Source organism: Heterodontus francisci, chromosome 27 (assembly GCF_036365525.1).
Source record: "Heterodontus francisci isolate sHetFra1 chromosome 27, sHetFra1.hap1, whole genome shotgun sequence".
In the NCBI taxonomy this organism is placed as follows: Eukaryota; Metazoa; Chordata; class Chondrichthyes; order Heterodontiformes; family Heterodontidae; genus Heterodontus; species Heterodontus francisci.
The window spans coordinates 29137113-29163489 of record NC_090397.1 but is presented as its reverse complement, the minus strand read 5'-3'; the positions used below and the strand labels follow the sequence as shown (position 1 = coordinate 29163489).

The 26377-nt window shown below is 39.9% G+C and overlaps 1 protein-coding gene across 5 annotated transcripts in view; it reads right to left on the bottom strand.

Annotated features, from left to right (window-relative positions):
- Positions 1–26377, bottom strand: part of apaf1 (apoptotic peptidase activating factor 1) — a 334569-nt gene that overhangs the window by 164530 nt on the left and 143662 nt on the right. For all 5 annotated transcript variants that reach the window (XM_068059047.1, XM_068059048.1, XM_068059045.1 and 2 more), the window contains 3 exons: positions 23329–23454; positions 16152–16277; positions 15392–15535 (listed from right to left, as the gene is read on the bottom strand). In XM_068059047.1, the coding sequence (XP_067915148.1) occupies positions 15392–15535; positions 16152–16277; positions 23329–23454 (396 nt within the window). The remainder of the gene's footprint in view (positions 1–15391; positions 15536–16151; positions 16278–23328; positions 23455–26377) is intronic.

Sequence of the window (26377 nt, the reverse complement as noted above, 5' to 3'; positions counted from 1 at the left end):
AGCGAGAGCAGGCCAGATACAAATCATCGAGCTGCTTTAATTCACAGACAGTGTTACAAAAGGTTTTATTTTGTACTAAAATCTTGGACTTCTGTATGTTTTTAAAACTGAAAAAAAGGATTTCCAATGGACTTGAACAACTGCAAATAGCTGGAATTTTTGGATGTTGACTTTGCATGCAAGAATATGAGAAGCAAGCAGTTTCAAGGAAGCCAGCCAGGGGTTTGACCTCAGAGCAACACTTTGAAAGACAGGGGCGACTCTGTCTGGCCATGTGATTGGCTCGGGAAGGCTTTTTGCTTTCACTTTGGACTTTTAAAAACCAATGAGTTGGACAAAGAGCAGGCATTTTGAAACTTACCCCTGACCTGCCTGTAGACTCAGAAAAAACCTCTTTCTGTAGAGGAGACTTGCATCTCTTGAAAAGAAATCCTACATTTGAAAGGTGGCAGATTCCTATTGCCTCCTGTTTCTGAAGAATTCCTGCATCCAGTGAGATTCCTGTTGCCTCTTGTGTTTTGGGAAATCCAGGAACTTGAACAAAGCTTCTACTGCTGTGTTGCTGCAGTTAGTCCTGAGCAGACAGGTTGCTGCACTCCTGCTGAAATATCGGTGTGATGCCTGCTGTAGTAGAATTGCCTTGAACGCCTACCCATCAAAGACTGTTCATTAACCTCGCCTGGCGAGAGTGCGAGTGACAGCTGACTGTTCGACTCTGGGACACCTCACCCAACCGAAGACATCCTACCAGAACGTGACGAACTGATTTATTTTTATTATTCCTTCTATTCCTAAGAAACAGGTGTAAGCCAAACTCCTTTTATCCCAGTTAACTGTTTTTTTTAAAACATATGTGTGCGTGCATGATGGCTAAGGAACTAAGGAGCTTTTCAGATATAGAGATTTATCTCATTAGTAGTTAAGACTTATTATTTCTTTTCTAATAAATAGTTAATGTTGTTGTTTAAAGAAACCTGGTTTGGTGTGCTTTATTCTAGGGTGACAATTAAGAGTGTTGAATTTGGCGATTCTTTGGCAGATGGGAAAATTCATTGATATGCTGTGACCCGTGGAGAAGTGGGACTGAATTAGCAATGCATTTCTCCCGCCTTGGTCGTAACAACAGCAAGTGAGCATAACGAAAAACAGTCAAAGCAAATTGTACTTACTTGGCTCAGTCCCAATTCTCTCCTTGAAAATATCTATGGCCTGACTCTTGTTCGAGATATTGCCTTTCTTTCAGAACATTTCTAACTGCAAAAACTGAACCTGCAAATTTTAGTTCCAGATTTGGCAAAGGGTTATGTCTCACAGACCTTCATTAAAATTTTGACATGCTGTGCGCCTGTAGTATTTATTACTAAACTTATTTTTGTTTATTTTGTTTTAAAACACAATAAATGCAACTCAAAACTCCAATCCCCTCCATGATGGAAAAAAAGATCAAAAATACAAAATGTAATATTAATTTGTCGACTCACTATATCTTCCAGAACTAATATTCTAATCCTCTGGCTATAAATCCATGTTTGCCTTCTTTATGGCTATTGTAAAATAATGACTTTAGCATGCTATCTACAGGTACTGCCAGGTCCCTTTCCTGAGCTAGATCCTGTAGACGACTACCGTGCATTTTATTTATCCATTGCTATTTCCTCTCGCCAATTTCATCTTCCACAATAAATTATATCTGAGGCTGCTCAGCTAAATTAACTCCCATCTGCTCAGATACCTCTGTGTTTACTCTGTTTCTCCCTCCACACCACTGTTTTCCATCATTGTATCATGCTTTATTTTAGTGCCCCCCAAGTCATTTATATACCATGTAAACAATAATTGACCCAGCACAGATTTCCAAGCCCCAATGCCAAATCACCTTTCACTCTGATGCAGCCTCTTGTGGAACTACCTTTTGCTTACTCTGATTGAGCCTATTTCTGACTCAGACATCAAGGATAATTTCAGTACCTGAAGACTGTATTTCCTTCTCTTCTCTCATATCATTCCTGGCACCTGACTCAGTTCTCAAAGATCAAACAATCTAATTCATAAAGGTGGGTGATTACTAGAAAGGTGAGTCGGTGTGCAAATGTTCCATCAGGGTAACTGATGTTGCTGTATTTGTACTGGCTCCGTTAGTACTGAAGACAATATGTAAGACAACCTTCAGATCTTTGATCCATAAGGGTCTGAAAACCCTGGAATAAAATAAATCAAAACACATCGGGGCAAAAATACCAGTCATCAACATAGTGTCTAAAGCTACCTGTGTTTGGTAGGAAACTGTCTACAATTTTGGAAAAATGAAGATCATGATTTTAGGTTAAACAAATGTCCAAATGAAGCATTCTGGAAGTAATCAGGGGAGCCTCAGCACAGTATGGACAATGGATGCATGCAGTTTGTCTGTGGCTGCCAGAGCCTTCCTTGATGTACCATCAACTGGAAAGGACTCCAAACACAAAGCTATCAAACATTATATAATCTGGCAATTAAGCATTAATCTAAAAAAAGTAGATTAATCGATTCTACTGCTGTGAGCAGGAATGAACATCATGAAGGACAAGAACTAACTATCTTTGCACTAAAGAAAATGTTGACTGGATAATGGCATTACAGATCCCAAGTTACATCCTTTCAGGGATTTGAAACCATTAAAGTTTAATTTGTTTTTCATAATGTAAATGTAATGCACTAAAATGAAAATGAATAATAGCAAAATGACATCTAAATTATTTAATCCCAGCAAATATTTTCTCATCACAACTATAAAAATACTACCAGAATAGACTTGGTCTTGGAATCCCCCTAATAATTTTCAGTGTTTGGCTTCCTGAGTTTATTGAAACACAAATCTGTAGGGTCTAAAAAATATGACATATTAAGTGATATTTGAAATGTGCCTTTGACTTTTAAACCAATTGTGTTCAAGTCTTTGAACAGTATTAGTTTCATATTTTCATTTCATATAATAGCACATAGCAGTGATTTAATTGATTGCATTAAAGATAACAGAAAATAAATGTAGGTTAATACTGATGGGTGCAAATACATAATTTTGCTTGTTTTTTTAATAAAGTATGTCATTAGTTAGTTTTTTAAACTAGCTATCACAGTTTCGAGATCACAGGATGCTCAATCATAATGTTCAAAATGTTTAATTGCAACATGTTTGATGTTGATCATAAGGGATAACTCAGTGGTAGCATTCTTGCCTCTGAGCCAGAAGGTCATGGGTTTATGTTCCATTCCAGAAATCTGAACACATAGGCTAGGCTGATAACGTAGTACTGAAGAAGTGCTGCACTGTCATAAATGCCACCTTTTGGATGAGACGTTAATCTGAGATCCAGTCTGCTCTCTCAGGTGGATATAAAAGATCCAATGGCATTATTCAAACAAGAGTGGCCAATATTTATCCCTCAATCAACACTGCTAAAACAGATTATCTTATTGTGCTTTGTGGAACCTTGCTCTGCATAAATTGGGTTGCCATGCTTTCCTACATTACAAGAGTGAATACACTTAAAATTACTTAATTGGCTATAAAACACTTTGGGATGTTGAGGTTGCAAAAGGTACTAGATAAATGCAACTTCTTTCTTTATCAATACAGCTGCCTGGTATATTGACTGTATAAGTGACATCATAGTGCATGAGTCTATGTAAAACCCACAAAGAAAAAAAAACAGATGTTGGAAAGCCAAAGCAAAAATAGAAAATGCTGGAAACACAACCAACCAGAAATAGTCAGAAATAGTATCTGTGGAGAGAACAGATAAACTTTCCAGGTGCAGACCCTTTGTCAGAGTTATTAGTTCTATCCACAGATGCTGGCTGACCTATTGAGTGTTTCCAACATTTTCAGTTTCTAGGTCAAGTTTACATCACTGCAATTAGTGCCATTCTTAGTTCCTGGTCACGTACCAAGGGCAATGGCAGATTATGCAAAAATACAACTTTCAGATCATGTGGAGCAGAAAAACCATGAAACCCTAAGAGAAAAAATTATAGCTTAAAAATCCTAAAATTATAACACTGACCTGCCAAAATTATTTTTTAAAGAGGTGTTACGGCCAGGTGAGGAGGGGATCACAGTTGCCCCTCTTGCCCTTCCTCTTATTTGACCCCAACAGAGTTTATTCCTTTTTAAACAGTGGTTGTACTTACCACCTCAATAAGTGTTTTACCTTTTACCTTTAACGTGATCATGAAAGAACCAATCAGACAGGTTTTCTTGAGTTTAAACAAGAAAGAGGTAAGTTTATTATACTCAATAAGCTGATCTAAAATCATAAAAGTACACTACACATTCACGCACACATTCAAAAGAGGATCACACACACACACACAAATAGATTACAAAGTGGAAAGTAGGTTTTTTGGTTGGATTAAAGTCTAGGATAAATAAGTTATATACACCGTCTGAGGTTGGATGATTCGGTGGTCTTCCGGCTGGAGTTGTATTCTTGAAGTCTTTGCCGGGTCAAAATGCACTTTGTGGCTGGCCTGCTTGGCTCAGGGTTTTCTTGGAGGTAGTCTTATAGAAGGCTCACTTCCCCTGGTCTCTGTAGCAATCTGTAGGTTTGGAGGGTCCGCAGTTGCAGACGTTTTCAAATTTGATATGTTCTGCAGAGAGACAGAAAGGGGAGCACACAGCCTTCTCTGCTGCTGCAGTCTCAGTAACTACCTGTCTCTTTTTGTGTAAAAAAATTCCCAGTTTTTCACAGCCTGGGGTGACGGTCACATGGTTCTCTCAATCCCCTTTGTTTTTAATGAGGTCCAAAGTCTAAAAGCCCAAAACCCCTCTCAGGTGGTATTGTCAGTGTTTACGCCCTGCAGAGACGTCTCCACTCGTGAATGCTTCCACGAACGAGAATGATCCGGATAATCTACTCAGTTAGTCAAAGCATTGTCCTGGCTGGGCTTCTTCTTAGACTTGTGCCTCCAATTCCATTTCCTGGTATTTCAGATGCAAATTGCGGTGACCATCTTGGCTGCCAGTTTTTGTAGGATTTTCTCCATTAATAGTCTAATGTAAGTTTCCAACCAATGAATTAAAATTGCTCATTCAGCAGACAGTATTTTCTTGAAATATCACCATATCAGTCACAAAAGACGTCAATTAACTTCAATTCATTCATCTGCCCCTTCAACAAAAATCCTTTGAATGTTTGTAGTCATCAAGTTGGGAGATATTAGCTTCAGCATTAAGCACTCTGAAATCAGGTATAGCACAATAAAATTTAAAATCATAATAAATCTCTATTCTGCCACAATCTGAGAAGAGCACTTCCAAGTGCATCAAGTAATATTTCAAAGAGACTGCACATTTTAACGCCAGATTCAATGCATCTTTGTGCTGTGGACTGACGCCCACTAAACTACACTACAGGTACTCAAACTGATTTCACATAAGAGCCTTGCATCCAGCAGAGGGGCTTTCATCTTAGTTTGGGCCTTTAAACCTAGATGCCAGAGATGAATCAACGGGAAGGTAACCCACTGCACAAACTAAACACTCTCAATGCCTGCCAATTTGGTTTTGGGTTGCTGACCATTTTTCTCACATTGTGGAATAATTTTGCTTATAACAAGTGCGGGCATCAAATGACCTGGTTTGGTGGGCCTATTAAAAATGAGAGTACAGTAACAGCTTTGCTATTCGGCACTTTACCAACAGGCAAGCTCCATTATCTGGAATTTCCAAAATCGCCCAAAGCTTTCCCGGGCTGAATATTCCCATTTGCAATCGATTGTTCTCGGCATTAGTTAATGGTGCTTGTTGGAAAGGGCTGACTCTCACGCATACTACAGGTATATCAGTACACTGACCTGAAGGATTAATGGAAAATTAAAACTGGCTTTCCTAGTGCCGGGTCCTGGGTATCCTTTGGTCTTCTGGCAATAACTTCGGAATGGAACTTTGGATCTCCACCCGCCACAGTAAGTACAACTCTTGATTAACTGGAACTTTTGATTATCTGGCACCTCTCAGGTCTGGCACATAGAATCACAGAATTGTTACAGCACAGAATGAGGCCATTCGGCCCATTGTGTCTGCGCTAGTTTCCCAAAGGAGTAATGTACCTAGGGCTAGTTTCCCGAAGGAGTAATGTACCTAGTGCCTTCTCTCCGTAGCCCTGCAGATTCTTTCTTTTCAGATAACAATCCAATTCCCTCTTGAATGCCTCGATTGAACCTGCCTCCACCATACTCTCAGGTAGTGCATTCCAGATTTCAACCACTCGCAGCATGAAAAGGTTTTTCCTCATGTTACCATTTCTTCTTTTGCAAATTACCTTGAATTTGTGCCCTCTTGTTCTTGATCCTTTCACCAACGGGAACAGTTTTTCCATATCTACTCTGTCCAGACTCCTTATGATTTTGACGTCTTCTATCAAATCTCCTCTCGACCTTCTCTTCTCCAATCTATCTACATAACTGAAGTTCCTCATCCCTGGAACCATTTTCATGAATCTTTTCTGTACTCTTTCTATTGTCTTTACATCTTTCCTAAAGTGTGGTGCCCACAATTGGACACAATATTCCAGTTCAGGCTGAACCAGTGTATTATAAAGGTTTAACATAACTTCCTTGTTTTTGTAAAGCCTAGGATGCTGTATGTTTTATTAATCAGTCTTTCAACCTATCTTTCTACCTTGAATGTTTTATGCACATACACATCCAGGTCCGTCCGCTCCTGCACCCCTTTTAGAATTGTACCCTTTATTTTATATTGTCTCTCCGCATTCTTCCTACAAAATGAATCACTTCACATGACGGATAACAAAGTTTTTACTGTATATGCAAAATGATTTAACTTACATTTTGAAATAAAAGGCATCAGAATTGTCCTGCCTACACCAATACTATAGAGGTCGCCATGATACTTTTCACAGCTGCGATTAGACCATAACAGCTAAACTATTAATTAATTAAACAAATAATTAAGGAACAAACTGAACAAGAGAAGACATGCTGCCATTGTCTTTCTGCATGCTGTAGCCAGTGGTCAATCACAGCCTCAGCAGGAGGTTGAAGTCTCTCGATTAGCGCAGTAGTGGGCGAAGGGCAGTAAACTGATCAAAGTTACTTTAAATATCACAGTAGAGCAGCAACACAGAGACAAAGTTGGGTCTTGCTTTACAACCAGCATCGTTCAGAGTAAAAGTGTCTTCTTGATGTTAAGTCCAGAAATTTGAAGCTAAGTTTCAAAGGAGATTTAGATTTTCTCTCCAGTCCAGAACCAAGACCACTCCAACCTCTGTCATTGAGCTGCAGTATGCTGATGACGCTTGCGTATGTGCACTCTCAGAGGCCGAGCTTAAGAATGGGCCTTAAGCTAAACATCCAGAAGACAGAGGTGCTTTACCAGCCAGCTCCCACAGCGCAACACTGCCCCCGACTATCAAGATCCATGGCAAACCACTGGACAATGTGGATCACTTCCCATACCTTGGAAGTCTCTTCTCAGCAAGGGCAGACATCGACAATGAAACTCAGCATTGCCTCCAGTGTGCCAGCTCAGCCTTCGTTCGTCTGAGGGAAAGAGTGTTTGACGACAAAGGCCTCAAGTCTGGCATCAAGCTCATGGTCTACAGGGCCGCGGTGTTACCTGCCCTCCTGTATGGATACTGTACAGCAGACATCACATAGCCCTGGAGAGATATCACCAGCAGTGCCTCCGCAAGATCCTGCAAATTCAGTGGCAGGACAGGCGCTTTAATATCAGTGTCCTCTCTCAGGCCAACATCCCCAGTATCGAGACACTGGTCATGGCTAGTCAGTTACGTTGGGCGGGCCACATCGCCCGCATGCCTGACACAAGACTCCCAAAACAGGCTTTCTAGTCCGAGCTCTGTCACGGCAAGAAGCTACCAGGAGGGCAGAGGAAACGCTACAAGGATGTCCTTAAAGCCTCCCTGAAAAGATTCGTGGGAATCTCTTGCCCGAGACTGCCCAAAATAAAGAAGCATCCGCGATGGTGCCAGCCAGTTCAAACAACGTCGACATGCCCAGGGAGCGACCAAGTGCAAACAGTGGAAGCAGCGTTCGGAATTTCGAGCATCCCATTCACCGCCTCATCAAACACCACCTACCCCACCTGTGGCAGAGTGTGCAGATCCAGAATTGGACTATTCAGTCACCTAAGGACCCACAACCCTGGAGTGAAAGAATGTCATCCTCGTTCCCGAGGGACTGCATAAGGAGAAGTATGCTATAGCGAGTAAAGTACTATTTAATGATTTGTTAAATCTATGTCAGCTTCCACAATTCCTAGTGATGAAAGACACTACCCAGTCTTAAGATCCCAGTTTCAATTTCCAGTATCAGCTGCTTCAGCTGATAAGGGGATTCGATACAGAGATACTGTTCTTCAGAATTCAGAACAAGGGGTCACAATCTTAAAATTAGTGCTAAGCTATTTAGGCATGAAATCAGGAAGCACTTTTCCATTCAACAGGTAGTGGAATTAGAACTGTACTGCAAAAGGCTGTGTTTGCTGGGGCAATTGCAATTTTCAAGACTAGGTCAGGGTATCAAGGAAAATGGAGCAAAGGCAGGTAAATGGAGTTGAGGTATTGATCATGACCTAACAGAATAACAGAACAGGCCCTCGGATCTGAATGGCCAATTCCAGTTCCTATGTCAGCCACAGGAAGAACAGAATTGGGCTCAGAGCTCCTTGACTAAGAAAATATTCAGTTCAGGTTCCTGCTCCCAATTACTTTCCCACTGGAAAGTGCAAGTACACAAATGCAGTTGAGGACAGGGGTCAGGCTCTGGTGGGTACCCTCCATAGGTCTGATGAAAAACTGTTACTCTGGCCAAATGTTAATATGATGACTGGTTCCAAAGATTCATGTCCAGTAGGTACGATAGCTTCACTTTCCAAAATAAAAGATGAATATGTATCTAAAGATTCAATGTCACTCAATAATTGCATCTAGAACAGCAACAGAATGCAAGTAATCTGCAGTTCCTTTGATAAAATCAATATGCAAATATTTTTTGTTCGTCAGAGTTTTCCCAGAGTGTTACTATAGTAACAGCAACTACGCAGTATTTGTCCAGACAGTATTAGCATGATAACACTGTTAGGATAATTCTCAGGCATGACTCCAGCAAAGTCTTAATTAAAATCGTAACAGAACATAAGTAATGTGCATAAATAGCATGGACTCTGCAGGGTTGCTTGAGACCATTACAAAGGATGACTGCCTTGATGTGAAGCATTTATTCAAAAGCTAATTAGGTGATTAATGGACAAGAATAGTCTATTAACAATATCCTATCTACAAACAGAATTAATTATACCAAAGAGCCGTGTTTTACAATAGCATGTTGTACATTTAAGTTTTCTCTCAACTGACATAAAACTCAACTCTTTCTACTGAAAAATAAAGGATGCACACAATGGAATACAGTTACATTACAATTTATTCCAGGCATGAGGAAAACAACTTTCATTTCTTTGACGCATTTAACATAGAAAAAAAGTCCTAAGGTGCTTCACAGAGACATAAGGAAAAGGAGCCAAAGAAAGGGAAATGAGGAGAGGCCACCAAAAGCTTGGTCGACGAGGTGGGTTTCAATGAGGGTTTTAAAGGAGGTGGTAGGGCAAGGAAGCTAAGGAAGGAATTCCAGATTGTGGGGCATAGATGGCTAAACGGAAGGCCTCCACTGGTGAAACAAAAGAAGGGGTGATGCACAAGAAGCTAAAAACAAAAGAACAGTGAGCTTGTTGGACAGGGCGGGGTGCAGTAGTGGAAGGTTACAGCATTGGAAGATGATGTAGGCACTTGATGTGGGATATGAATGGAGTTTCAGCAGCAGATGGATTGAGGCAGGGTTGTAGGTGAGTGATCTTACAAAGTGGAAGTAGGTGGTCTTTGCGATGCAACAGTTTTGTGGCAGGGGCAAAAGTCTTGGATTCAGTCTTCCTGTTTAATGGGGGAAATTGTGCCTCATCCAAGACTGGATGTTGGACAATAATATTGAGACAGTGGAAAGGTCAAGATTGGTGGTGCATATGCAACTTTGATCAGAGCTATTTAGGGTCTATGACGGGGGGTCAGAAAGATAACTGGAAGGATTCCAACACAGAGTTACAGGAAAGATGGGCCACAGATCTGGGTGGGGACAATTTGAGAGGAAAGGAAGGTTGGAAATTAGGCAGCAGTTTTCAGGGACACAGAGATTTTCAGTGGGTTTTCTGAGAGTGGGGGGGGGGTGTTGTTAACACGGGGCCAGCAAGAAACATTGGGTGTGAAGTAATTTAGTGGGAACGGGGTTAAGGCAATAGGTGGCGAGTCAGAGATGGCATACGGAGAGATGAGAAAGAAACTAAAGGGGGCTAGTGCAGGGGAGCTCCTGAGGGTGCTCTGCCTTGGTGGGAAAGGAAGAAAGCGGCAGAGGCAGCTGAATGGATGGTCTCAATTTTAGTGGCCAAGAAATGCAGGAGCTCTTCACGTTTGTTATAAGAGGCAAAAGTGATGGTGTTAGAAATTATAAATATGATTAGAATAAACATACATTTAGTAGTCAGCCTGAAATAGGTAAAGGAACAGGTCAGTTCTCCATGTTTCATTTTCCTGCATACTGCTTAAGGTTCCGATCAAATTAACGAATTGCAGGAGGCGCTAAAATCAACACTAGATATAGTATAGAATTTCAAGGAAGTCCAAAACAAAATGAAGATAGTTAATAATAGAATCTATACAACTGGCAGGTCAAGTGCCAACCTGTAGTTTTCAGCCCTATAAAATGACTCAAATAGGAAATGCCAACTTAATCCCCTTAAGAACTCATAAGGTAACCCAAGGACAAGTGAATATTGCCCTATAAAAGGCTCTAGAAGCCATGGGAAAATTTGGACACCCGATTTCACCCCTATCTCTTAGTTTAAGGTCCTTCACTGAAAGAAGTAGTACTTCCCAGAAAAAAACCCAGTTAAGATGCAACAAGATAATGCTCAAACTAAAAAAGCAATAAACAAATTAGGAGACCAGATGTGGTGAGACACAGCTTACAATGCCAGCCAACATCGCTGGGCCAGAATGGCCTCAGTGGTACTGGTAATTGCTCAGTGCCTAGTCCTGATAGCAATGTCATGTTATCTGAGACACTTGACTAACCAATTGAACCAACGCACAATAACCTAGAACTGGCACAGTTAATGAAAGGTTAAAAATGAGAGGTTGAATTAAGTTTCTCCCTCTCAAGGTGGGGAGTCTGTTAGAATATGCTTAAGAATAAAAATATATTTAGTAGCCAGCCTGAAATAGGTAAAGGAATAGATTAGTGCTGTAAGTTGCATTTTCTTGGAAACTGCTTAAGGTTTCATTTCTCTAGAAACAAATCAGAGGAATGATTATTCTTCGGTGATGACAGCTTACCTAGCCCGGAAAGGGACCATGGTCAGACGAGCCTGAGTGGGAGAACAACTGGGTAGATACTTAAAACTTAGATACTTTGGGCGGCGCAGTGGTTAACACTGCAGCCTCACAGCTCCAGGGACCCGAGTTCGATTTTGGGTACTGCCTGTGCGGAGTTTGCAAGTTCTCCCTGTGACTGCGTGGGTTTTCGCCGGGTGCTCCGGTTTCCTCCCACAGCCAAAGACTTGCAGGTGTTAGGTAAATTGGCCGTTATAAATTGCCCCTAGTGTAGGTAGGTGGTAGGGAATATGGGATTACTGTAGGGTTAGTATAAATGGGTGGTTGTTGGTCGGCACAGACTCGGTGGGCCGAAGGGCCTGTTTCAGTGCTGTATTTCTAAATAAATAAATAAACAAATAACTATACTAGAAAATTGTGCTGAGCTTTTACATAAATAAATGATAGTGGAACAGATACAAATAATGAAACTTCTGCAAGTTAGCTTTGAAGGCCAGAGGTGGAGTTGTTTCTGGGAGTTTGGGTCTGACCATGGAGAGCAGCTGGAGATGAAGGGAAGGATGATGTAAGGCCCAGGCCTGATTGATCAAGGATTAAAGGTACTTGCGAAGGCTCAAGAAGCTAATGGCAGGCGAATGATATTAAAAGCGGGCTTTTCAACCCATGATTTAGACGAAGAACTCGACATTTTATAGGGTATTTCAAAATAATGTAAATCTTTATAGGACTACAAGACCTGTCAATAATCCATAAAGGTCCACTCCTGAAAAAGGGTATAAAGTGAGAGACTTTGGGAGATGTCAGTGGGCGGTGGACAGAAACTCCTAAGGGTAAATTCATGTTAACACTCTTGTGTAGTTTGAGATCATGAAAATGTGAGGAACCAGGAAGAAAAGAGAAAGAAGAGCGAGCTGTTTGTGCCTGCCCGCCATGGACCGGTACTCGCTACTTGTCATGATCGTATGTTTTTGATGTATACCTAGTGTGTCATATCCTGTCTTAAACTCTGATTAAACTCAACCTAGCACCATATTGGCTGCAGTCAATCCTGCTTGATGAGATAACTGATATCAACTATTTTTCAAAGATTAAAATCAGTGCAGTGGAGGAAGTTGGTAATGCAGAAAAGAAGCTGGGGGTCATCTTAGTTCTCCAGGATGATCCTGGACTGGTGGATAGTTTTGGCAGAGTTGAATGAGGCCCAATACCACTTGATGTGGTCCAGCTAGATCTGGTGGATGGATGGCTAAACTGGTTCTGTGTCAGATATTCTCACGTCTTTGATCTTGGACTTGAGCAAACATAGTTGTAAGGATTAAAATTCCTTCCCGAAATCGTTCTGCCTTACTACATCGTCAAAACCACTCTTTTGACCATGTTTGTGATCTCCTCTACTCCACCCAAATTAAACAAAATGTCATCTTTGTTTGAGATCCTCTTATAGATCTCAAGGTATGATTCCACATTAGTGGAAGAACTTGTGCTATAAAAAAACTAGCTGCAAGGCCACAGGGTCGTTCTTTTCCCATGTTGCACTAAATATTTGGGGTCAGTGTAAATCAAGGAATTGCGGCTAAAATGGTATTTTCACTGCCCAGCTGAGTGATGTCATTCAAGTGATGGATTAAAATGTCAATACACATGTGATGTAAAAATGTGAATTACCATTTGATGGTTGCCAGCTTTGTGAAGTATTCTTGAATTTAAAGGTTGCACTAACTCTAGGGAGCACTCACTCCCACTGAAAAAACATAATGTGTGACATTAAGATACTGGCATTCTGTCACTGACGACTGAGACTTTCAAACTTCAGTTGAATATTATCAGGTTTATGATTTGTCATGTTCACCTTTCTGAAAAAGCACACTCATAATCTTAGTATCACCAATGTGATTGCCTCTATTTAAACATACAGCAATTAGGAAACTTTCCTTGATGGTTATAGTTCACTCAGTATTGTGGAGTCAGTGTTTCTGAATCCAGATTATAAATCACTGTGGACTCAATCACTCTGTTCCCAACTGAAAACCTTTTTTGTACTTATGAATAGAGTGGCCCAAAGCATTTTCATTGTGGAAGCAACATATTTTTACAGGTGGTTCTCAAAATAACAAAAGATAAATTATTCTCATAAAGCTCTCCATGAGGACTCAGAACTTTCAAGGATAACTAATGGAGAGTGGAGGAGATGTCTGTCCTAAGGTAAGAAAAAGTAAAATTACCTACCTCGTTTTTCAAATTAAGTTACATTCCACATCAGTGAATAGTCATTGTATGGGGAAAAACACAAGGACATCATACACAGAACACTGACCTTCACTTCCAATAACACAAATTTAACTGACTATATATCACCTGTTCAGTTAGACAGTGCAGAAATTTTGTTTTTAAAATGTCTGCTTTTTTAAAATAAATAAATTCTGGAGAGTGGAATTCTGCTAAACAATGTAATCATGCTAGTAAAGACTGGGAATAAAGCCTATGCCAGTTCAGCCCCAATTAACTCCTATCATGTAAAATAACCACGTTTTGCTTTTGTAAAAATCACCAAGTGATTTTCTTAGTATGCAATTATGGTCCTACACCAAGCAAATGGATCCTTTATGGCCAATTTTCAACAGAATTCCTTTGTGGCTTACAAATCCTTGGGTTCCAATCTCTGTCTGATATCTTATCCAAGTTGGCATTATTCAGATGTTAGCCTCAGCAGTGAGTAGCATCTGGCAATTCTATCAGAGGCGGCATAACAGCCAAGCTCCATCCTGTACTTGCCTGACATCCATATATGTGTTCTTCCTGAATAGCAGTCAGGAACAAGAATCAATGCCAGATTACTCACTGTAATGGGGATTGCTGAGGCCAATTGTAATGACAGTATATCATGGCAACGGAGATCAGCTAACTACAGACTGGGCTATGCTGCACAACTCAGCTGCTTACTGGATAATCTTGCTGAGCCACAGAAGGCACCATGTTTTATAGCAGAGTTAACCACTGGCCAGCCTAAGGAATACCCGAGACAACAACAGAAATGTTATGTATCAGGTGATTGTTTTCTGAGGTGCAGTCTGGACCCATCTCTTCCTTTAACTACTCTGTTCTTCCCGTTCCTCATAACTTTCCAGAGATATATGCATGTTCTAAAAGGGAAAGTCCATTTACCACCTGATCATGGCTTGGTATAAGTTTACTTAATCATGATTATACAATTATCAAGAAAGGCGAGTCTAATGAAAATATGGATTTCTATTCCCTTTATCTCTTGAAATTCCCTTAGAGTATTTGGAATTGTTATTTCTCACTGCTGAGGGTATGACTGCGTGCATTTATTCATCAGTGTTTTTATGTACATTGCATTCATATGAATTGTTATTATTCTCAAGGGCAATTAGGGATGAGCAATAAATGCTGCCCTTTCCAGCAACACCCACATCCCACAAATGAATAAAAAAATGTATTATTCTATAAATCCTCAATAAAAGGTTAGCAAAAATGTGATTATGATTTGAAATCTCCTGATGATACCTGAACAGCCCAGGACAAGGACTGCATCAATAAGTTCACTGGTGGGCACCTAGTAAATGCCATAAGCAACCACTGCTCTTTAGAGGTATTAGCAAGCTGGCATAGATCTAGGCAAGGTTTATGGTGATGGAAAATCATATTATTCACATTTTTAAGAAAGGGTTCAAAAGATTTTGATAAGTAAGGATACATCACAAATAAACAATTTACTAAACATTTAGGAGTTCTATATCTATGGAACCAGATATTAAATTCTCACACAAGATTTGACCATCTAATAACATGAAATATTTGATTCAAGGCTGAAATAATGCCCCAGCTGAAAATAGGTAACATTTACTTGGCTTCTGGCTTAGCTTACAGCTAAGTTAACAAAAAAAACCCAAGAAAGAAACTTTATTGCAAGTTGTTAACAAAATGTTTCTTTGATACTGCACTTCAAAAGCTGCCATTTTATTTGTTCTTACCTTTATGTAACCACCAATGGAGACCAAAATTTTACTGTTGGGAGAAAAGTGAAGATCTGTAACCCAGCCTCCATGTTTGGAATCCTTGAGCTCTGATTCATCCGGGCAAACATGAAGTAAAGAGCCATCTTTTACCCTCCAAATCTATTCGAAGAAACAGAAAAAAATCCATTCCAATATTAACTTTATCTTTTGCTCGTTCACCTGTTGAAGCTGGGACCCACGGCTAAGTAAGTACTGCGCAAATCTACTCTGCCACTTAGTCCACTTCAATACCTTTAGCAGCAAAATCCAGCACGTTTTCACTGATAATTTCCTGGATGGTTGTGATAATGCAGTTAGTAGGCATGCTATATTTATATTAAAGCAATGCACAGTTGAATACTGACGGGGTCAATTTTGCTCTCCTGCCATTGAGCTCAGAGAAACACCTAAACAAGCAATCGATGAATACGCCAGTGTAGAAAACAGTCAGATAGTATTTCTGAGCTAAAGCTGGGGAGGGGAGGAAAAATGAGCACTGCTCCCAAAGGTAGTTGGTCTCATATTTTATACAATAAAAGTTTAAAGAAAAAGTATCAACTTTCAACTATAATTTATTGCACCTTCAGCTTCTTTCATCTTATGCAATGTGCATTAGCAAAGTTCAGCGCAGAATGGCTTGGTCCAATGACAAAGCTAACCAGAAGTGGTGTGCAGATTCGAGGCAATTTTCAATGGCCAGCTCATATGCAGATGCTTGAGTGTAAGTGATAGGTACCCTGATTTCACCATTGTCATCTCCGGTAGCCAAATATTCATTATCCCAAGTGAACTTGCAGCTCCGGACACAGGCATTGTGGCCAGTCAAAACATGAAGAGGCGTAGTGCTGTTCAGGCTCCAAATCTTTAAAAAAAAACATACTATGTTACAGAAGAAATAAAGTGAAATGATTGATAGTTAAATAATCAATACCATCTTATATTGTTATAAAAGTGCTTCTACATTTTTTGTTAAGTATATGGTCTTGAGGACTTATTTTTAAATTGTGGAGATGGATTCATTGGAAGGCTGGAGATTTCATAGAAGCTGAACTTTGCTTTGTTGTTGACAGTTCATTGAAAGGACACTGAGATGTAGTTTAAAAAACAGCCTTGCTGGAAGTCATGTGCTTTAAGCAATAAACAGCAGAAACCTTGGTGACCTGGGAAAGATGTTTACAGAGAAGTGACGGGTCAAGAGGCTTGTCTCTTGAGATATTGCTTTTGGTTTCGCTTTGGACAGTGTGTTGAGGTGTGAACTGTTTTGAAGACAATTGAAGAAAACCAGTCAAGAGAGCAGCCACCGTCAGCTCACCTTCTTCCATCTTTTTGAGAACTTCCTGAGAATCAAGTGTAAGAAATAGAGAAACTGATGCTGCATTTCTCCTGAAAAGCCTGCCAGAAACTCCTGATGTGCATTTCTCCTAGAAAGTCTGCCAAACTGATAGTCAATATTGCCTGAAAAGAACTGCTCTAGAAAGATCCCAGTGACAGCTGTCTACATGTATTTGGGATACCAGACCAAAAAGGGACAACTGACATCTTTCCATATCTCTTTTTTTCTTCAAGAATTAGCAAGTATTTGGCCAAAGTATTCTTTTTTTGTCTTTTTTTTTTGTAACAGACCTCTGCAGAGAGAATTTCTGTATTTTTTCAGAATGAGAGAGAGAGAGGGAGTGTGTGTTTGGGGGAATTTAAAAAGGGGAACTTTCATATTTCAATCTGTGTGTTAATGCTTTGCTTCTTTACTTGTTTTATAATAAACTGATAATTTTGTTGTTTATTAAAGAAACCTGGTTGGTGTATTTTATTCTGGGATATAAAGTAGAGTATATGATTGATTGCATCGGTAACTGGATAAACATTTTTTAAAATATGCTATGACTTGGGGAGATGTGGAGCTAGAAAAGAAAGTGCCACCTCCTCCCACCTCGGCCCTAACAATATAAAAATGTACAAACAAAACAGGAAATATATTGTCTGAAGTTTCATTCAAAAAACCGTTAATTACAACAGTGACTGCACGTCAAAAGTACTTAATTGACTCTAAAGTGCCTTAGGATGTTTCACTACATTAAAGGTGCTATATAAATGCGCAGTGATGTTGCAGTGATACTGATGCCTAGTGTCACATTTAGTAACTATTGAGTGTTATCACAATAAAGTTGATAAGGAGATATTAATTTTCATGCACTTTAAATGTCACTTATTTCAGGGATAATGACGTGAGTTTTTTTTCATTTATTTTTTCGTTCATTCCATTTTTCCTTCCATAATTATTTTGGTTCTTTCATCCTTTAATAGAATGTTCCCTCTAGAGGTGAAAGAGTACTTCACTACTAATGAGGTAAAAATTACCATTTAATACATAGCAAGTTGTTCATAATTAATTTGCTTCTACAAGTCTCCTAGAACTTGTGCAAGTGAATTTTATACATCAACCAGATTTACCCAGTTTTGAGTATGCAATGTACACGACTTCTGCAGGCAGATGCATTCATATAGTTTTTAAAAAACCACACAATTTGTACAATTATTTTATTGGTGATAGTTAACCAAACTCCTCTTCATTTTTCAAAGGAAACTTCCTCCACATTCCACTGGATACACCCAAGATCATCAATGTACAGAATCATATGGGCATCAATATAAGAAATTTCTTGATATGAGCATCATCCTAAAACCACCTGAGGGATCCTAGCTGCCTTCTCCAACAGTTTGCTTTTTTCAGAAGATAACTATCATATGCAGGCTGCTGTGATATTTGCAATAAATTAGGTTTTGCGAAAGCGACATATAAAATTGGTTGAGAAGGAAAGTGATATATGAAGGGTGCTTCTACTTAACAAATGAAAGTGATTCTGACAGATAGGCAGTTATCACAGCCTCCACATAACAGGAGAATAACTAACTTGGTTGAAGAGGAAGGTAGATGTTTCATATTGGATAATTCCATGTCAAACTGGATCTAACAAAAAGATCTCTTTAGCAGAAAGGTCCAAACAGTGCATTTCGTAAATATATGAGGATTGCTCTACATTCTTTGAATTCATGTTTTTGAAGTTGTCTTAAAACATAGACATTGATCGGACTAGATAACCTTCAGCATTTTCTAATAATTTTTTTCATTATAGGTTAACAGTACAAAATACACTTTTCAAGTCTTTCAACACTTGGCTCCTCATAGCACATGATCCACAGGGAACACAAAATGCCTTGGTTTAACAAATAAGCTTGGATCTGTCAATAGAGGGCAATAAGGCACATCTGATATCCAGACAGTGGAATCTATAGCCTTACGGCATTAATACATGGATTAAAAAAAACTGAACACAAATTGCTTGTGGCAGAAACTTCGACTTGGGAAGAAGTTCTTGGGAAGTCATCTAAGGCTCCTCTCCTCATGCAACAGTCATGCCAAATAAATTATATTTGATTAATTAATTACTACCCTGAGCAACAAGGCAGTTTTCCAACTAAGAATTTCTAACTTATCAGCTGGTAATGCACTGAACAGATGCCAAAGACTGTGAAGGACAACACTGAAATCCTATTGAAACCACTGTGTGAATAAGGATGGAGTCTAATTTCAAACTTAGATTTAATAGATGCCAAGGGACTACAAGATCATTGAAACCTTGGGCTGAATTTTACGACTCCCCCAAAGAGCAGGAAAGTGGCGGGGGAGGGTGTAAAATGAAGCGGGAGGCTCGCGGTTGGGGCCCTTCCCGACCCGCTCCTGCTACAATGCAGGGCGGCGGCGGCGAAAAACGGCCCACCCACCCCAGGCCAATCAAGGCCCTTAAGTGGCCCACGCCCGAAAGAAGCCGCCAGACAAAAGTAGGCAGCTTTCTGAAGGCCTGGTGGGGAGCCCTCATGATCAGGCTAGAAGTGAAGACGCGAAGGCCACAGTGACTTTGATGGTCACTGGCAGAGCATGGCGACCAGTGTTGCAAGGTATGAGGTCTTCGGTGACGAGGGCACAGATGTCTGTGACCATCTGCCTGGAGAATCACAGTCTCCCACAGCACTGGTTCTTGGTTATCTCTACGTAGCTCCAATTTTGGCAGTAGACCCTGTGTTGAGTGTTTAGCCTCCATTGCCTCTCTTTCCTCTCCCATGCCCTCCTGATACCAGGGGTTCTGCCCTTCCTGCAGAGGGTGTTGTCCCTCATCGCCACTGGGCCCAAAATCTGACCGTTGTGCCCCCATTGCCAGCTGCTGCCTGCCTTCTAGGCAGGTGCCTGTCCAATTGTCACAAGAAACAGGAGCAGGAGTAGACCTATCAAGTATGGCGCATCGAGACTGTTCCGCCATTCAATATGATCATGGCTGATCTCAGGTTTCAGCGCTACTTTCCCGCCCATTCGCCAAATCCCTTGATTCCCTGAGACACCAAAGATTTGTCTATCCCAGCCTTAAATATATTCAATGATGGAGCATTCACAACCCTTTGAGGGAAGTAATTTCTCATCTCAGTCCTAAAAGATCAGCCCCTTATCCTGAGACTGTGCCCCCATGTTTTAGATTCCGCACTCATCAGAAATAACCCCTCTATGTCTACCCTATCCAGCCCCTTCAGAATCATGAATGTTTCAATAAGATTGCCTCTCATTCTTCTAAACTCCAGAGTGTTTAGAGCCCAATTTTCTCAGTCTCTCATAGGACAACCCCCTCATCCCAGGGACCAATTTAGTGAACCTTCGCTGTAATGCCTCCAGTGCAAATATATCCTTTCTTAAATGTGGAGACCAAAACGACACACAGTACTGCAGATATGGCCTCACCAAAACCCGGAACAATTGTAGCAAGACTTCTTTATTCCTGTACTCCAATCCCCTTGTAATAAAGGGCAACATGCCATTTGCCTTCCGAATTGCTTGCTGTACCTGCATGCTAACTTTCTGCATTCCTTGAACAAGCACATCTAAGACTCTTTGAACATCAACACTTAAAAGATTCACACCTTTTAAAAAAAATATTCTGCTTTTCTAGTCTTACGACCAAAGTGAATAACTTCATGCTTCCCTACATTATACTCCATCTGCCATCTTGTTGCCCACTCACTTAACCTGTCTATATCTCTTTGCAACCTCTGTGTCCTCCCCACAGCTTACCTTTCCACCTACCATTGTATCATCAACAAATTTAGATACATTACCCTCTGTCTCTTCATACAAGTCATTAATATAGATTGTAAGTTGCTAAAGCCCCAGCACTGATCCTTGCGACACTGCCTGCCCATTTGAAAATGTCCCGTTTATGTCCATTCACCAATCCTCCATCCATGCTAATTAATATATTACCCTCAACTCCATAAGCCCTTTTTGTGTGGCACCTTATCTTTTGGAAATCTAGGTATACTACATCTACTGGTTCCCCTTGTATCTATCCTACTAGTTACATCCTGAAAATACGCTAATAAATTTGTCAAACAGAATTGTCTCTTCGTAAAACCATGTTGACTTGATCTGATCATACTGTGATTTTCTAAGTGCATTGTTAAGACTTCTTTACCAACGACTGATGTTAGGCTAACTGGCCTGTAGTTCACTGTTTCCCTCCTTTCTTGAAAAGTGGCATAACATTTGCCAACTTTCAATCTGATGGGACTGCTCCCGAATCTAAGGAATTTTGGAAAAGCAGAGTTAGCGCATCCACTATCTCTGTAGCTATCTCTTTCAGAACCCTAGGATGTAGGCCATCAGATCCCAGGGATTTGTCAGATTTTAGTTCCTTAAGCTTCTCCAATACTTCTTCTCTGCCGATATTATTTTCCTTCCATTATTTAGCCCCTAGGTTACCATCTATCACTGGTGTGAAATTTGCGTCTTCTACTGTGAAGACAGACACAAAATATTTGTTCAATGCCTTTGTCCTTGGCAGCCTTGCTCCTGCCAGGCCAGGGGATGACGTCCCCAATCAAAGCATGTGCGCTGAGTTCCCACTCTCCCTGTCACCTGTACAGGACCAATGGCAGCCCCTTAACTAGTTCCCAGTCCTCCTTTGCCCTGCTGACCCTCTTATGGGGCCAGGGTGATGCCCTAGGGCAGCTATGACTGGCTCCCCACTCTTCACCAGCCTTTCTTCAGCCAGTCAGTTTCTGAAGGCATGGGTAACCTGTCCACCCCTTTAAAATGTAAAGTTTTGGCTTTGACAACCCATTAAAGAGCTTTTTAACAGTTTTAATTAGCCTCAATTGGGAGGAGAAGGGATCCCTGCCCTGCCCTCCCCATCCTGGTGATTATTGCTGGTGCCGGGATTGATGTCTTGAAATTGACACGCTGTTGCTCAGCACTGGTATTTTCAGGCACCCAGCACCAGCCTCCCAATCACCAGTCCATTCCACATCTCGGGGGCCCCAAAAAATCAGCCCTTTGTCTCTCAATCCTCAGAGTAAAGTTGCTCGGGGTTTACTTATTGTGATTCCTGCTGATGGTAAATTCTGAACATAGTTACTCTTGCTCCTGTCTTTTAAGAGAATGTTGGCTCTAAACATTCTCACTTTGATCAGAATGCTGAAGATACACTAGCAGGTAGAATGCAGAGACCGGATAACCATTGAGTCCTTAATATTCAGGTCAAGAAAGCTCTTTAAAATAAATTCTCTTCTCTCTTGGGGTAGCACACTTCTGATCTAATGTATATTCATTAATTTATTTAAAAATCTTTTTATTCAGCATGTTCTACATGTTAATAGATTACACAAATTAATGCAGAATGCACACAACCATTTAAAAAGTTGCCAATTATTGCTGAGTTTGATGGGCCCAAGGACCTTGACCGAGATTTTTAATTTCCTTGCACTATGAAATGCTAAAGGTAAGAATCAATTTGTCTCCGTATTCAGAACAAAATAGTTGCTGTAATTTTTTAATAATATGCATGTTGTATTACCTTGCACATGAACAGTTTATTAAGCTTTACTACTGCAATGTCAATAGAATATGCCGCAGGTACAAATACACACTGTATGATGTTGCTCTTACTGTTTCTTTTTGACTCGTGTCTATTTATACATGCATTCTTAAACTGTTGCATTCTCCTTGGCAATGCCTCTACCAATCAGAGTTCACTTGCCAACCAATCAGCACTCTCTTCTCATGCAGTATAAGTTGTTTTTCCTTATATTGGTTATTCTTGTGTATTGTCCTGATGAGTGCAAGACAAAAAGCTTCGACATGTCTCTATTTTTAGCAATTCGCAAGTTCTGTACTATCTAACGACTTAGCAGAAGTATCAAAACATACAGGCACACCAATTAATTATCAATAATAAAATCTGTGAAGAAATGACTTTACTTAAGTGCATTTTATTGTACAGCTAGAAGTGATGATTCACAAAAATAAACCACTTTTGTAGCCTGCATCACTCATGATTAACTAGGGTTACATCCTGTGCTATATTTTCCTCCCAAAGCAGTTGTTCTACTGAGAACTTGGTTGTGGCAGGAAGCTCCCAGGAGGACAGCAGAAATGCTTTAAGAGATGTCCTCAAAGCATCCCTGAAGAGATCAAACATTCCTGTCGACTTGTGGGAGTCCGTGACTCGTGACCGTCCGAGATGGAGAAAGCTCATTCGGGAAGGCATCGCACACCTCGAGGGACTTCATCAGGAACATGCAGAGGTGAAGTCAAGGCATCAGAAGGAGCGCACAAACCTCCAAACTGCTCATCTACCTGCCCTTCAAACGGCAGAGTCTGCAGATCATGCATTGGATTCATCAGCCACCTCAGAGCCCATTGAACTGGAGTGGAAGCAAGTCATCCTCGATCCCGAGGGACTGCCTAAAAAGACTTTCTTATAATCCTTCAGTCTCAACCAGGTATCCCATACACAGAAACCATATACCACAATTTTTAAACTGTTAATGTCAAGATCTTTAGTTCAGACTTTAGAACAAAGGTAGACACTAACCTTGGCACTTTTATCAGCAGAAGCAGAAGCAACTTTGCTGCCATTGGGTGATGCATCACATGACAGAACTGCTCCATTATGACAATCGTAACTCTTCAGCAACTCGCCAGAGATGTAATTCCATACCTAAATATTAAAAGTAACTTAGTGCTGAAATAAAATGAAAGGTTCATAACCAGGTTTTATGCTGTAATCTGAAACCCGATTATTATTATAAGGTTTGATCAGTCCTTAGTTTCACTGCCCGAGCCCATTTACCTCTACCTTTGGTCAAAGTAGTATTCCAAGATAAAGGCTTGAACTAGTTAAATGAGAGCTAACTTGAAAAATACAGCCATATGATTTGTTTCTTCTATGAAAACATTGTCCCGGATTTTGCAGTATAAATAATGGTGAGGCTATCAGCATTCACCATTCTTAAGGAGTAAATCGATCAGCAACTTCCAGAATCCATACATGCACAGTTAAATGCGGAAGTCAGGAAGTTGCTGTCCAAGTTGCCCTGCTCCTCCAGAAGCTGCGCTATAACAGTATCTCGTGGAAGATTCGACATTCAGATATATGGAAGGGCATGAAGTCACGGTACTTGCATAATAGATATCGACTAAAATCGCCAGAAAATGCTTGTGAATTTTTAATGGTGTTTTAAATCTTAATGACAAATAAACTCTCCGGCACTGAAAATTAATTTTTACAAGTCTCATTGTTTCAGATTTAAATTATTGTTTGAGATTTTAAATCATTTTACTTTTTCTTTGTCTCTTTTTATCTCTCTTTCTTAATGTCATTTTCCTTTCCATCTCTTTTGCTTTCTGTACATGATTTTACATTGAATTAAATAATTTAACTTGCACTTCCTGGTTTAGACTCTGCGTGTCTCAATGAGGATTCGTAAGTCTGATTGGTTAATGAGACACATAGTTGCTTTCCCTGTTCACATTGGTCTCAGATACCCATTGGAGCATGCCACGCTATTTTGGCTTTCTCATCACAGCAAGTTGCGGTGCAAAACCCCATAGAAAGTTTGTGGGTAAGTGCAAGTGTAATGAATGGTTGGCATCATTCATTCAGTGCTAACTGTAAAATCCGGGCCAATCTGTAGGTAACATTTCCTTAAACTTACAAAGGTTGCCAATCATGGTTTTAATGTTTCCAAGACTAGCCACAGGAATATAGGAACTAAATCTTGTCATTTAGTTTCAGTTTCCATTGCTCACATTCAGTATTTTAAGTAGTAAAGTCCACAAATGTCATACTTGCATGCCTACTCTGAAACATGGAGATGATGATCATCCAACTGGAATGAGACTTTTTTGTCATAAATTTCAATTTAGTGAAGATAATGCATTTTTCAGATGAATATTTTAGCATGTATTGACTATTTGTTTCACAAAGTATTAGTTCGTGTAATTGTCTATAAAAGTCTTAAGGTTTGCTGACAATGTTCAGTCTTTGATGTTTTTGGGCTATGTTTTAGTATAAACAGAGTCAATTTTGCTTCCTGTCTACATTATCTCAATAATGCATAAACTTATTCAATATTTCTCAAATTCACAAGGGAGTTTGAAATAATGTTTCAATTACTTTAAAAGTCATTGTTTTAACCCAAAAGCTTTTGAAGTTTTTAATGCTTGTCACAGTCTTTCATGTTACACAGGTTCTGAATAAAATCTTGTCCAGAATATCACAATGGTGTTGTTGGTTGGAACCTCTTACAATCATGCATTATGCATTCTTTATATGACCTAGCACATAGAGTTACTTTTCTATTCATGAAATAAACATAAAGCAGAGAAAATAATTAAGCTAAAACAAAAAAAATGAGAACATTCCTGCTTTTAGCCAAACACACCCTTAACACATTACAGACACTGGAGCTTCACAAACCATTTAGATTATAATCTCCTCTGGTCCCTTCAGCCTACACACTGACTGAGTAACCTTCTCGCAGGTCTTGCCAATGCTGTTTTCGTCAGGAAACCAGAGGCAAAAAAAAAACAATGCTCTACAATCAAAATGCTGTTTTCTGTTACCAGTTTGCTACAAATGAGTTATTTTGGTTCATGTGTTTTACATCCACAGTCTGAGTTCCCAATCTCAGCCTCAGGCAGCAAGTAAAGTTCAACCAAGTTACCAAAGGGGAAAAGATTGAAGAAATGGTTGACTTCTCTCAGGCAGACCTTCTGAGCAGCATAGTGAAGGACTGGGAGCAAACTGACCTACCTTCCACCTTAACCAGAGACACAAAAGATGAGGAAAAAAATAACTCTTATTGAAAAGAAATAAAAACAAACCTCTACTGCCTTCAAAATTGGTTCAGCGATCAGTAAGGATTTTATCAATAGAACCAGAACATTGCTTCTGAGAAATTAAATCAACTGCATGAAATACATTGATCAACATGTGATTGAATAAATCAAAAATCTGGTTAAACCAAGATTTTCATTTGGGAGATACTGCCTATAGGCACCATAAAGTGGTTGCAGGTATAAAATAGGGATAACAGTAAACATCACATCCACAGAAAGAAACCAGTGGATGCTGTTAGATATTGCCTGGACAAGAGGCTTTGTAGATCAAGGCGCTCTGGAAAAAGAATAATTAACTATAAATAATTAAGGACTATTTCAATTGCTCAGATACTAAGATAGGATAACAGCAGCAGAGCAAAAATAGAGGACCATGTTTCAACAATTGTAAAATTGCTTCCTTTCTCAGTCTTTTGAGCAGCTAATCTTTAGTAGTGATCCTACTACAGTACACAAGAGAGGGGAGTAGTTTTGATTAAGAGATATCATTAGAATGGGATGCTCATGAAGGAATGCAAAACAGGTGTGACCAAAAATATTGTTGCTTAAAGGGGAAGAACTGGACAGGTCACAAAATATGTTTATTAATTGTATTGCAATAATGGTTAGGATATCCAGAAGATAAAAATAGGAAGCGATTAAAAAATATTGGTGTGGCTACAATCAAAATTCATTCTAGCCAGATTAAAGTCGTACGTCATTGAGGCGGAGTAGCAAAGGGTAATCCCAGTGGTAGGAAG